At 45.2% G+C, this 13033-nt stretch overlaps 1 protein-coding gene across 3 annotated transcripts in view; it reads left to right on the top strand.

Annotated features, from left to right (window-relative positions):
- PNPLA2 (patatin like domain 2, triacylglycerol lipase) overlaps nucleotides 1-11912 on the top strand; it is a 52762-nt gene extending 40850 nt beyond the window's left edge. For 2 of the 3 annotated variants that reach the window (XM_068124147.2, XM_068124149.2), the window contains exons 4-9: nucleotides 2111-2320; nucleotides 2696-2756; nucleotides 6400-6630; nucleotides 8475-8607; nucleotides 8731-8853; nucleotides 9041-11912. In XM_068124147.2, coding sequence (XP_067980248.2) covers nucleotides 2111-2320; nucleotides 2696-2756; nucleotides 6400-6630; nucleotides 8475-8607; nucleotides 8731-8853; nucleotides 9041-9410 — 1128 coding nt within the window. In that variant the 3' untranslated portion in view covers nucleotides 9411-11912. Of the gene's footprint in view, nucleotides 1-2110; nucleotides 2321-2695; nucleotides 2757-6399; nucleotides 6631-7725; nucleotides 7806-8474; nucleotides 8609-8730; nucleotides 8854-9040 lie in introns of those variants that run through there. The other variant, XM_068124150.2, reaches the window with a different exon arrangement.
- The last annotated feature ends 1121 nt before the right edge of the window (nucleotides 11913-13033 follow it).

The following is a 13033-nucleotide window of genomic DNA, read 5'->3' as shown; positions in this document are numbered from 1 at the left end:
CCCGGTCGTCAGCGCGTCTCTCTTCGCGTCTCTCTCCAGTGCTCCTTTCTCATGCGTCTTTCAGTGCTCCTCGCTCATCTGCTTCCCACCGACTCTCTTGAACCTCCTCACGCGTCTCTGGTGGGGGCCTCGCGCCAAGGGTTTTATTACCACGCCCTTGGAACCCTCTCGAACTCTCCAGACGTTTCTTGCCACGCCCTATCAAGCCATGCCCACCGAGCCCTGGTTGGTTGTTAAGGGCTCTCTGGCTCCACCTTTGATGACGTGGTGCGACGCCCATGCTCTGGTGGCTACTCCCCCCTTCTTGGCCTCATGCGTAATGGAGTTTGGCGCCAGGCAGCGAACGCTGCTGGGCTAGCAGAGGCGGTGTGATGCCCACGAAAACAGCCCAACTGTTACTGGCACTTGCACTTTGAGGAGATGATTGGGGAAGGCACTTTGCAGAGACGATTGGGGGAAATTGAAAGGGGACCTATCTTATTTGATTGATGCAACGTAGAGTCAACTATTGGAAACACAGCCTTACCTGTAACACATAATAATGACATAACTATAAGAGGTCCTAAAGTGTCCTACGTGTTGTACATGGACTAACTAAGGTGCAATCTTTAATTAACAGCCAATTAAGGTGCCGGCTGGTGTCCCTGGTGTTGGGCTAGCGTCTAGGGTGCCGGCTTAGGATCCTAGGATCCTGGGTTCGAATCTCGGTCGGTAGCCGAATTAATGCCAGGGGGGTTGACTCAGCCTGTCATCCTTCCGAGGTCGGCTAATTGAGTACCAGTTCACTGGTAATTCCCTGTTTGTCGTTGAAGGCGGCAAAAAGGGTTGGCGTCAGGAAGGGCATCCGGCCGTAAAACATTGCTTCAAAAAGGGGACCAAAAAACAACAACTACCACGGTCCCCGAAAAGGCCAACCCCCGCTTTGCGGGGAAAAATGGCCTCTAAACGGTGGTTAAGGGGACATGTACACAGGGGTCATTTATAAGGGAATTTACTACTAAATTTACATGTGAAGGTTCTAAAAACCGTAACAATATATATATATATATATATATAATATACCATGATATTTCAAAAAGTTTTGCACGAACCTTGGTGGGTGAGTTGGGTAGGTGACAATAACAAGCTGATTAGATTTTGGTTCAGGTCCGGCCTATCAATGGGATACAAAACGTAAAATGTTCAGCCTGGTGGAAGTATGCACGCTTCCAAGTGCCGTTCTCATTAAACCTGTTTTTGGTCTATTTGGCCAAAAAGTCTGATAAAGACCGAACTCACACACTTGTTGAATTAAAGATTCAAGAAAATAAGCTTCTGCAATTTATACTGCCACTGTGTTTTGATTTTTATTATAACTAGCAGAATACCCACCCTTCGGGTGATCTTGTTCCAAGCATGCAACACGTTCTGACATGTACCTTTATTTGGCTGGTGTACAGGCAACTGGCAGCTGCCTCAATCACTCTCAAAAATAAAACACTGGGTACCTTGGTTACATGCATTAAGCGAAAACATGCCCACTGCTTATAATTCAAAACACCTCACTGCCCTAGAAAATGTGGGGACAGGAATACTGTACTTTAACGGGAGGAGACTTGTAATACCCGCTCCCACCTGGAGGTGGTGCTACACGATACACATTTACATAGAGAATTTGAATCTTTTTCGCCCCAAGACCACAAGCAAAGATAAAAACACACCAACACACTACTTGGAGTCATGCTTATCATATGTAGCAAGTCTGGATTTAATCAATCCAGAACTATAGGAGGAGTACCGCACCAATCACACACTGGTCTGTGAATTGTAGTAAGGATTTCATTTTAAACACACCTGTGATGGGCACAGCATTCTCACAAGATTCCCAGTGCAGGTAAAAGTGTTGTATGAAGCACAGTCTGGTCTCTGACAAAGTGATTTGAGGCCTTGTAAATATGGTTTAGAGATCTTTAGTGTGAGTTTTATTCGGTAAGTGGTCGCTATAATTGGTGGTTGTTACAGGGCCTTGTGTTCATGGGGTTAAAGGTAGCATTGAAAGGTGTCTATTAATGTTGTGCCATGCCCGATACCTGTGGTTGAAAACATTATCGACTGCCGCTGTTCTCTCTAGCGCTACGTTGATGGCGGGATCTCCGACAACCTTCCCAGCTACGACCTTAAGAATACCATTACGGTGTCTCCATTCTCCGGCGAGAGCGATATCTGTCCCCGAGACAACTCGTCCAACTTCCACGAGCTGCGTTTTACCAACACGAGCATTCAGTTCAACACTGGAAACCTGTACCGCCTCTCTCGAGCGCTTTTCCCACCGGAGCCCAAGGTACGAGTCAAGGACGTCGTACAAATATCGATCGTGAGACCATTGTCAATCAATCACATGAGTTGATTGATAATGGACTCGTGAACAGGATTTGGAAAAGTAACTCGACGGGGCGGGGTGGTTTTTAGTAGTAACCGCAGTGGTGCATGGTGTTAAAGTCAAAGATACTTGCAGTTGCTCGCTCTGTCGCCAAATTTATTATCACGACCAATATATTGTCAGTTTGTTATACGTGCCCATTGTCCATTTGGAAATTGCATGTGTTGGTGCAAAATGCCATTCAGTTCCACCTTGGTGTTCTTTAATGTCTATTTTGTTTACTTGGTGCTTTTTCGGCATTCACAGTGTTTATGTTTAATATTTTTCCTTTCCCAGGTGCTTATCGAGATGTGTAAAGAAGGTTACAGGGATGCGTTGAGGTTCTTGAAGGGCAACAGTGAGTGCCCCAATTTCACTTGCATGGCGAGCACGTGACATGCACACATGAATGCCACAGGCTTATTGCGCAAAGTCTTGCTGGAGATTTTTTTTTTGTATACCAAGTCGAAGTTTGTGTAAGAGCTAACACATAGAACAAGAAGAAAAAGACGTAAATGTGATAGCCCCCGTGGTTTTAGTAATCTTGCTGTACGGAGTTAAAGGCTTTGCTGTATGGGAGGTTCCTCGGGCGACGTTGTTGTCCGTCGGAGCTCATCGACGTCCAACAAATATAAGTTTCTCTCGATCGTTTTTATCGAATTTCTGTTTATTTTGCTGCGTATGTGTTTACTTTGTGTTTCTAGTTCGATCTAGTTTTGTAATTTGTGCAAATTTGTGTGTGTATTAGTCGCATTGTCGTACGTGTTTGGGGCCTGGTTAGCCTCAAGGCCTGCCCAGTCTCCTAGTTCTTTGTTTATTCACGTTCGTTCTTTCGTTGCATTTTTTTTTCCACACCTCCTTCCCCCGAACCTCTCACCCTTTTTTAAAATGGCAGTATTAAATAATAATAATTTCCTTCTCTCCTCGCGGCCCCCTCCCCCGCCCACGTCCACGTATTGTCTCGCCTCTCCCATTTCCTTTCCTCCATTTTCTTCTTCCTCTCCAGCCAATACTCACCTTTCAATTTTTGAATAATTCGCCATACTCCCCCAACCTTTCTCCTTCTTTCTCAGATCCGCTTTTATCTAACCTTCAAAATTAAGAAAAGTATCAAAGAAAATAAAAAGGACGCCCCTCCTCCCGTACTAACAAATTGCTTATACACCTCCCTGTTCCTTCGCTCTCTGCTCCCCTGGCTTGTTAATCTCCTATGCTTTTGCATTTCAGGGAATTTCCCAGACTATTCACGGTTTTGTTTTAAAATGTTTAAACTTCCCCCTGCCATGCTGTATTCATTTGTATATTACAACTCGCTATTCTTCTTCCTCTTCAAAAAGCTGTTTTTGTAGAGCTGTCCGTCTGACCAAACTGAACACCTGAGCAAGAAGGACCTTGGTCAGGGAGCTAAAAAAAAAACAATGACCACTCTGGTAGAACTGCAGAGTTCCTTGGCCGAGATGGTAGAACCTGCCAAAAGGACAACCGTCTCTGCAGCACTTCACAAATCTAGGCTTTATGGGAGAGTGGCCAGACAGAAGCCACTCCTGAGAAAAAAGCACATGACACCACACCTGGAGTTTCCAAAAAGGCACGTGAGAGACTCTAAGAGCATGAGGAAAAAGATTATGTGGTCTGATTAGATGAAAATTCAACTCTTTGGCCTGAATGCAAAGCGCTACATCTGGCGGAAACCAAGCACAGCTCATCACCCATCTAACATCATCACTACCATGAAGCATGTTGGTGGCAGCATTATGCCAAGGGGATGCTTTTCAGCAGCAGTGACTATGGGACTTGTAAGGATTTAAAAAAAAAAAAACCACCTTTAGAGGCCATTTTTCCCCGCAAAGCGGGGGTTGGCCTTTTTCGGGAACCATGGTTGTTGTTGTTTTTTTGGTCCCCTTTTTGAAGCAATGTTTTACGGCCGGATGCCCTTCCTGACGCCAACCCTTTTTGCCGCCTTTAACGACAAACAGGGAATTACCAGTGAACTGGTACTCAATTAGCCGACCTCGGAAGGATGACAGGCTGAGTCAACCCCCCTGGCGTTAATTCAGCGATCGACCGGGATTCGAACCCAGGATCCTAGGATCCTAAGCCGGCACCCTAGCCGCAACACCAACACCAGGTTACACCAGACTTGTAAGGATAAATGGAGCCAAATACAGGCAAATCCTTGAGGAGAACCTGCTTCAGAGTGCAAAAGACCTTGGACTGCAGTGAAGATGTATGTCCCAACAGGACAATGACCCCAAGTATACAGCCAAAGCAACATTGGAATGGCTTCAGAACAAGAAGGTGAAGGTCCTTCAGTGGCCTAGTATGCGTCTAAAGCCCAGACACTAGAATTCCATTGAGAATTTGTGGAAAGACTTGAAGATTGCTGTTAACTGACACTCCTCATCCAACTTGACAGAGCTTGAGCAAATCTGTAAGGAAGAATGGGAGAAACTCCTCAAATCCAGATATGCAAAGCTGATACACATATACCCAAGAAGACTCAAAGCAGTAATCGCTGCCAAAGATGCTTTTATGAAGTATTGACTTGGGGTTGAATACTTATGTAAATTAGATATTTCTGTTTCGTTTTTAATTATTTTGTAAAAATTCTACTTTGACATTATTGAGTATTATTTGAAGATTAGTGACAAAAACAAATCTCAATTTACTCCATTTTAAATTCGGGCTGTAGCAACAAAATGTGAAAAAGTCAAGGGGTGTGAATACTATAAAAATAAATCTACATCTATCTATAATTCCACTAATCTCTGTGTGTGTGTATGCGACCGCTGTTTCTCGACAACTACCGGTCCGATATACTTGAAACTTGCCAGGTATATTGCTGGGGACCCGAGGATGTGCCTTTTCAAGGTTTGAAATTAATCGGACAAGTAGTTACCGAGCTATGTCCAAAAAACGATTCGACCAATCAGAGAGCAGCGAGCTACCGAGCTATGGCGATTTAGCCGTTCGCCGTTCGCTTTGGCTTTGCGAATGGACCAAACCATTTCATGTAAATAGAGGGGGGGGTTCTACCGTACTCGCAAGCCGTTCGCTTTGGCTTTGCGAATGGACCAAACCATTTCATGTAAATAGAGGGGGGGGGGGGGGTTCTACCGTACTCGCAAGCCGTTCGCTTTGGCTTTGCGAATGGACCAAACCATTTCATGTAAATAGAGGGGGGGGGGATATAATTTTAGATATATATATAGTACGGGCATGCCCTAGTCTTTAAAATATGGACATACGTCTATAAAATACATGTGATCGGCTATCGAATATGTACGATTGGATCGCGAGGACGTCTATAAAATACATACGATTGGAACGTGAATGTTATACAATAAAACTGAAAAGGCCTGTTGGTCCACTGCATGAATATAAACCTACATCGTCAATGCATCATCTACACACCACACAAACACACACCAGCACACAAACACCACAGAAAACGAGTCATGTTGAGGGCTTGCAATCTTTGATTGCTCTTGTTCCCTCAATTTTTTTCCCTTTTTCACCCCTTCTTGTTTGCTCCCTTATTTGCCCCTCCCATCTTTATCGGTACCTTTAATTTGGCCATAAAAAATAGTGCATGTGTCTGTCTATGTGTGGGCATATACACAGAAGTTTAAATGTATGATTTTTATTTCTTTCTCTTCAATTAAGCCTGGTGTTGGCTTATTGGCTAAGGTGGCTGGCTTGAGATATCAGGGTCCTGAGTTCAAGCCCCTGTTATTCCATTGAAGTAACACCAGGTGGGTTGACTCAGCCTGTCATCCTTTCGAGGTCGGCAAAATGAGTACCAGCTTACTGGGAAGAATGAGTCATTAAAGTATCCTGCATCAGTGGCGACCCTTCCAGGATTGCGCCCAATAGCCTCGGAAACTGCTTCGGCAACCATTTGCATCTGAAGATTCAAAAGGAATGGTCTTCTCTTTTTTTCTCTTTAATTGGCACTGAAATATGTTGCAAATGGTTGTCTGCCATGTTTTTGTTTGCAGATCTGCTGTTTCACTCATATCCAGCCCTTGGGCTGCACTCTGCTGCTGCTGCTGATGAGGAGGAGGAAGAGGAGGTCATTGAGATGGATGTGGACCAACTCGAGATTGAGGAGGCACGACTGCTGATGGGCAGAATGCACCAACCATCGAACATGCTTCTTGTTCGGAGACCTGCTGCCAGAGACCTTGAGAGTGTCATTCTGGAAACACTTCCACCTCAGCTGCATAGAGGTGATCAATTGCCTTAGTGTGTCTGTTGGTGAGGTGGGGGAGGGGGGCGAGGTAGTGTGATCTTTGTTGCACGTGCAGAGGTCAAGGATAATCCACATTGTGAAAGGTGTACAGTCGTGCCCAAAAATATTGGCACCCTTGCACTTTTTTCAAATAACTCACAATTTTCTCTAAAAATGAGTTGAAATTGACAAAAGTATTTAGTCTCCACAATTCTTTATTTCACTAATATTACAGAACCTTTGTTTTTGATTCAGAACTTAATGTATCCTTTTAAATCAGAAAATAAAAAGAAATGGCATTGACAAAATTATTGACACCCAAGATTTGATATTTGGTATCACAGCCTTTGGACAAAATAACTGCAGTCAAGCACTTCTTGTAGCCATGAATGAGCTTCCTTCACCTCTCTACTGGCAGTTTGGCCCACTTCTTGTGTAAACTGCTCCAGTTCTCCCAGATTTGAAGGGTGCCATCTCTCAACTGCTGTTTTCAGATCTCCCCACAGGTGTTCAATGGGATTTAGATCTGGACTCATTGCCGGCCACTTCAGAACAGTCCAGCATTTTGTCTTGAACCATTCCTGGGTGCTTTTTGAAGTGTGTTTGGGGTCATTGTCCTGCTACAAGACCCATGACCTTCGACGAAGACCCAGCTTTCTGACACTGGGTTGAACATTGCGCTCCAAAATGCCTTGGTAATCTCCTGATTTCATGATATCATGCACACATTCAAGGTGCCCAATGCCAAGGGCAGCACAGCATCCCCAAAACATCACTGAACCTCCTCCATGTTTTACTGAAGGGAAGGTGTTATTTTTCTTTGAAGGCTTCATTTTGTTTTCTGTAAACATAGAGATGACGTGCTTAACCAAAAAGGCTTTAATTTGGTCTCATCTGTCCACAGGACATTTTCCCAGAAGGATTTTGGCTTGTTCAGGTGTGTTTTGGAAAACTCCAGTTGGGCTTTCTTATGTCTCTGGGGTCCTGCTGGGTTTCCTACCAGAGAACCCCCTTTCATTGAGTTGGCGACAGATGGTGCGAGTTGAAACTGTCGTACCTTGTGTCTGAAGGTCAGCTTGAATCTGTTTCGCAGTTGATCGAGGTGCTTTCTCCACCATTCGAACAATCCTTCGCTGCGATCTTCGTTCAAGTTTCTCTTGCGGCCATGTCCAGGTAGGTTTGGCTGCAGTGCCATGGGCCTTAAAATTCCTGATAACATTACGTACGGTGGACACAGGAACATCAATGTCTCTGGAGATGGACTTGTAGCCTTGAGATTGTCCATGCTTGGCTGCAATCTTGTGTCTGACCTCCTCAGACAATTCTCTGGTTTTCTTTCTTTTCTCCATGCTCATTGTGGTACACATGGTGACACAAAACAGCAGAATGACTCCTTTTCTCCATTCAAACTGGTTGAATGAGTGTTTTTTTTTATATTGCAGGCACCTGCAACTCACCACAGGTGAGTTCAATTCCAAAGTAAAGGAGAATTACTTGCTTGAAATCTAATTATTTGTAACAACTTCTAAAAGGTGCCAATAATATTGTCCGGCCCATTTTAGGATTTCTGTGTGGAATAAGCTAAGATTTAGTAATTATTTCAGCTTTTCTTGTTTTGTCCCACTGCAAGCCAAATAAATACATATGTGGATACCAAAATATTTCTTAATTTGCGTATAATCGTATTTAACCATTGTCTGTTTGTTCGGTAAATAATGTCCTTTACGATGCAAAACCAGAGATTGTTTTGTTTTTAATAATAATTTTATTCTGGTTCCAACATTTGATATCCACCAGAAATGCTCACAACACCGCCGCATTCACCTCTGTCCGTGTGCACAGCCTTGACAGAAGCAAGCAAAGAACGTAATGATCTCTTTAGCTACGTGTCTAACACGCTGCCTGTACGAGTGGCCTCTCTCCTCATGTCCCCGTACATCCTGCCAATCGAGTCCGCCATTTCATTCACATTCCGGTGAGACCAGCTTGTCCATCGATGTGCTCAGGCAACACTGTAACATCTCTTTTGTGTTGTTTTCTTTAACTTCTCATTCTTCATGCTATTCCATTTCCACATGTTATTCTTACCTCTTAACAGGCTTCTTGAATGGCTGCCCGACGTACCCGAAGACTTCCGATGGATGGGAGAACAAACGCATCGGCTTCTTCGACATGTTTATCTTCGAGCCGTCGAACGGATTGGGCATCGGCTTTCTGCGAGGTCTGTGTCTTGAAAATATCGCGACTGAGCCGAGTTATTGGGATTAGATAACCTTTCTGGGCTGTTTGGCCGAATGTGATTTCCACGAACACAAGAGTTAAATCCACTTTTGTCCATTGATTATTAGGAATAATGCGAGTTCCTATAAATTGCCTTCTTTCCCCTTATCCCTAACCCACACACACAGGGTTAGTTGTAACCTGGAGCTGCGGAAATGCCTCACCATGCCCACCTCTGTTGCACAGTCATGCGATACGTCTGCCATGGACCACCACGCCCTCCCTTCGGTCATTTCTGACTGGAAGCTCACCTCCTCCAGCGTTTCCGATCCCTCCTTTGAGAAGTGGGTAGAGGAAAGCACAAAATTTGGATTTGCGATGAACATCCAAGCGGGCTTATATCGGCGACCCGGAGCTGCAAGACCTTTGCAGGGCCGTAGATTTTCAATGACGTGCTCTGCTGGCAAAGATAATCCCAGCTGCCCACTGGCTCTTGGTACTGACTCACATCAAATAGACAATAGCTGTATGCCACGGTTTTTTTTGGAGGATGACTAGAGCTGCACCACCTGAGGAACAGGAAGATTTGAGAATGGATGTGTCTGTCTCCGCATTGCCCCTCTCTCGGCCACCCTCCCCCTCTCTCCTCTCTCGGCCACCCTTTCCTCCCTCTCGGCCCTCTCCACTTTTCTCGGCCACTCTACCGCTCTCTCGGCCACTCTACCGCTCTCTCGGCCACTCTACCGCTCTCTCGGCCACTCTACCGCTCTCTCGGCCACTCTACCGCTCTCTCGGCCACTCTACCGCTCTCTCTCGGCCACTCTACCGCTCTCTCGGCCACTCTACCGCTCTCTCTCGGCCACTCTACCGCTCTCTCGGCCACTCTACCGCTCTCTCTCGGCCACTCTACCGCTCTCTCTCGGCCACTCTACCGCTCTCTCTCGGCCACTCTACCGCTCTCTCTCGGCCACTCTACCGCTCTCTCGGCCACTCTACCGCTCTCGGCCACTCTACCGCTCTCTCGGCCACTCTACCGCTCTCTCGGCCACTCTACCGCTCTCTCGGCCACTCTACCGCTCTCTCGGCCACTCTACCGCTCTCTCGGCCACTCTACCGCTCTCTCGGCCACTCTACCGCTCTCTCGGCCACTCTACCGCTCTCTCGGCCACTACCGCTCTCTTGGCCACTCTACCGCTCTCTCGGCCACTCTACCGCGCTCTCGGCCACTCTACCACTCTCTCAGCCACTCGGCCACTCTACCGCTCTCTCGGCCACTCTACCGCTCTCTCGGCCACTCTACCGCTCTCTCGGCCACTCTACCGCTCTCTCGGCCACTCTACCGCTCTCTCGGCCACTCTTCTCCCCTCTCTGCCACTCTTCCTCTCTCGCTCTGAAACGACATCTTGGAGAGTTATTTATATTTGAACATAGTATTTTTTTAATTTGGTAATGATAAAAGCTTTGTTTCTGAAACATCAGGCATAAATTCCAGTTTTATTTTATGTTTCCTTTGTTGCAATATAAGCAGGTGTGTATCTGTACACTGCTGTCATTGCCTACATGTTTAGGCATCGTACGAAAACGGGTAAATTGTCCTTCAACATGAACTCCCTCTGCTAGGCAGGTGAACGCACTTTCGTTCAGGAAACAGGGGCTTTAATAAGCAAAGTGAATGTAATTGGTTTTCTCTACACAAAACGGACCTCTTTAATCTGGGCCATTGCAAGATCTGGTGTTTTGAGTTCTCTCTCGTGGCCGCCCCATGACACTGCGAACGGTGCAATAATACAATTTGTCTATTGTAGTTTGATCTTTATTTGTTTCATATCAAACCAAGTATTATATGGGCCGATTATATACTTTATGTACCAAAAGTATATTTTAGTGTTTGGTTGCCTCACCATGGCACTTTATAAAGTTGTTTATCACCCAGCATTTTAAAAAGGGGTCGCTATTTTTATCATTGGTTTTTGGCCTTTTACTGCACGCGATTGACAGCAATTTCAAACAAGAATATAAAGGCCGCAAACCAGGCATTCTTGGACTGTTCGTCTAGCGCTACAGACCTATGGACTACCCTTTGGTCGGCTTCTTGAGTGACACGAATTTAGCAAATGGCAAGGGCCCGGCTCTGTATGTGGCGACACAAAGTGCAGCTCCGGGTGCCACCTGCTCATCCCGTGTCCCACTTGGATGCATCGTCGATGCGCGCCAGACCTTCGGGGTGATGCAGGTAGTTTCTTCAGAAGATGGAAGAATGAAGCTCGTGCGTAATGTGCCAAACGAATGTCATTTGCTTTATTTAACATGCTACAAAGTACTAGCACTGTGCACACGTGCTACATAGTAGTTATTTTGGTTTGTTTTCTGTGCGATTTGTCTTACGAAGTGTACATGTTCTGCTGGAACGTTGTTTCAATAGGCCGAAGGTTAAAGTTTTCTGATTCACCTTTTACGTGTATCGTTGTACGTAACTTGGACTTTGACCCATTCGGTCCATAAAACATCCATTAGGGTCCGCGTTTAGTTACCACCTTCACGTCTGCATCGCAGACGTATGTTCCAAATCACTGCACACATGTCGATGTTCTTTTCAAATGGACGGACACGTGTGAGACTTTTCGCCATGGATGTGTTGCAGAGGTAATTGAACACCATACCTGTTCTTCATGGGATTTTTGAATACTTCCAACAAGTGAAGTGCTTATTCTGCTTTAGATTGAAACTTATTTTTGTCGTTTTTGCAAAATAATTCAACTTTCAACTATAAACAATGTTTGACGTTCACTTAATTATTTGCATGTCCGTTTGTTCCTGGTTCTGTTGAAGCTAATTTAATTATTTGAGATTTGTGCACTGCACCATTTGTTTTATGCTTTGCCATGCGTTCTAGCTTTTGTAAGTTTATAACTGTTTGGTTGCATAACAAGACTACAAATGAGCAATAAAACTTGTAAATATATTTATATAAACATACATAAATACAGTATTAATTGATGTGTGAAAATTATAATTGACTTGTTTATAAACCTTGTAATAAAGTTGAAATGCAATCTGTTATCTATGATTTGCTTGATGTGATGAAATCAAAATAAACTCTGGTGCTGCTCTCAAAGAAGCTAAAAAACATTTACTCTCAGTTATATTACATTATCCACTGTGCTCCTGTTTTGTTGAGTTTCTTTGATTGAGTATGTACGATTTCGCACTGAGATCGACTTGATGAACGTTGACTCGTATATGGGTTAATGTTGATACGCTGTGAAGTACAGCAATGATAGGTTGCAAGTTGAGAACATTTATTGTTCAGTCCCTTTCCAAGGTCAGAATGTCTACAATGCTAACAATATGGTGGTAATCAGAGAAGACGATAACATCTAGCCAGTGGCCTGCAAAAGCATTGTCATGTGACTCCCTCAGTTAAGACCGAGAGCGAGCCACGGATGGAAATGAGCGTTACTGTGAGGCGTTCAACTTAAATTGATGGTGGATGATACGTGAGGAGGAAGAAGAACACCGACTCACCTGTACGGGCCCGCGGAGGCTTCTTCACCCTGCAAATTAACTCAGCCGGGACGGGTTGTAAAATTGTTCGGGAAAAATAATACAAGGGTTTATTAAATAAATATCGGGACAGGAAAAATGCTACGGTAACTAAAACGCCCTAATGAGCGCTCCTACGCACAGAACCAGGCACAAAGGGATGGCAGAACGGGAATGAAAATAACGAGGTGTGGTTTTATGTGTAGGTTCTTAGCTCAATCGGCGGAGGTGGGTGGCGTTCTCGGGAAAGGCGCTGTCCCAGGCCGTTGGCAGGAACGACAGCACGTCCTTGGCGCGCGCGCACGCTATCCAGGCCCCACCGTCCGTCGCGAGCGGCACGCGTGGAACTTGTCTCCCAGCTGCTTTGATGAGACCCCGCTCTTCGCTCGTCAAAGGAACACCGTCAGCGTCTTTTTTTCTTTTTTTTGTATACAAGATCGAGGCTCGTGAAAGAGCGAACATTAATCACACAGAAAGACAAACCGACACATAACATATAACATCGGGAGCGGTAGACAATATGGGGAGAGAGGGGGAAGAACACGAGGGCAGAGCTGAGCGAGAGGGGCAAGAGGTCGAGGGCAAAAGAAGAGGTCCGGGCCAAGAAGCAAGAGCAAGAGTGTCCAGTCTAAGAGATC

Source organism: Myxine glutinosa, chromosome 8 (assembly GCF_964187855.1).
Source record: "Myxine glutinosa chromosome 8, kmMyxGlut1.1, whole genome shotgun sequence".
In the NCBI taxonomy this organism is placed as follows: domain Eukaryota; kingdom Metazoa; phylum Chordata; class Myxini; order Myxiniformes; family Myxinidae; genus Myxine; species Myxine glutinosa.
The sequence above is the reverse complement of the archived record's forward strand: the minus strand, read 5'-3'. Positions and strand labels throughout refer to the sequence as shown.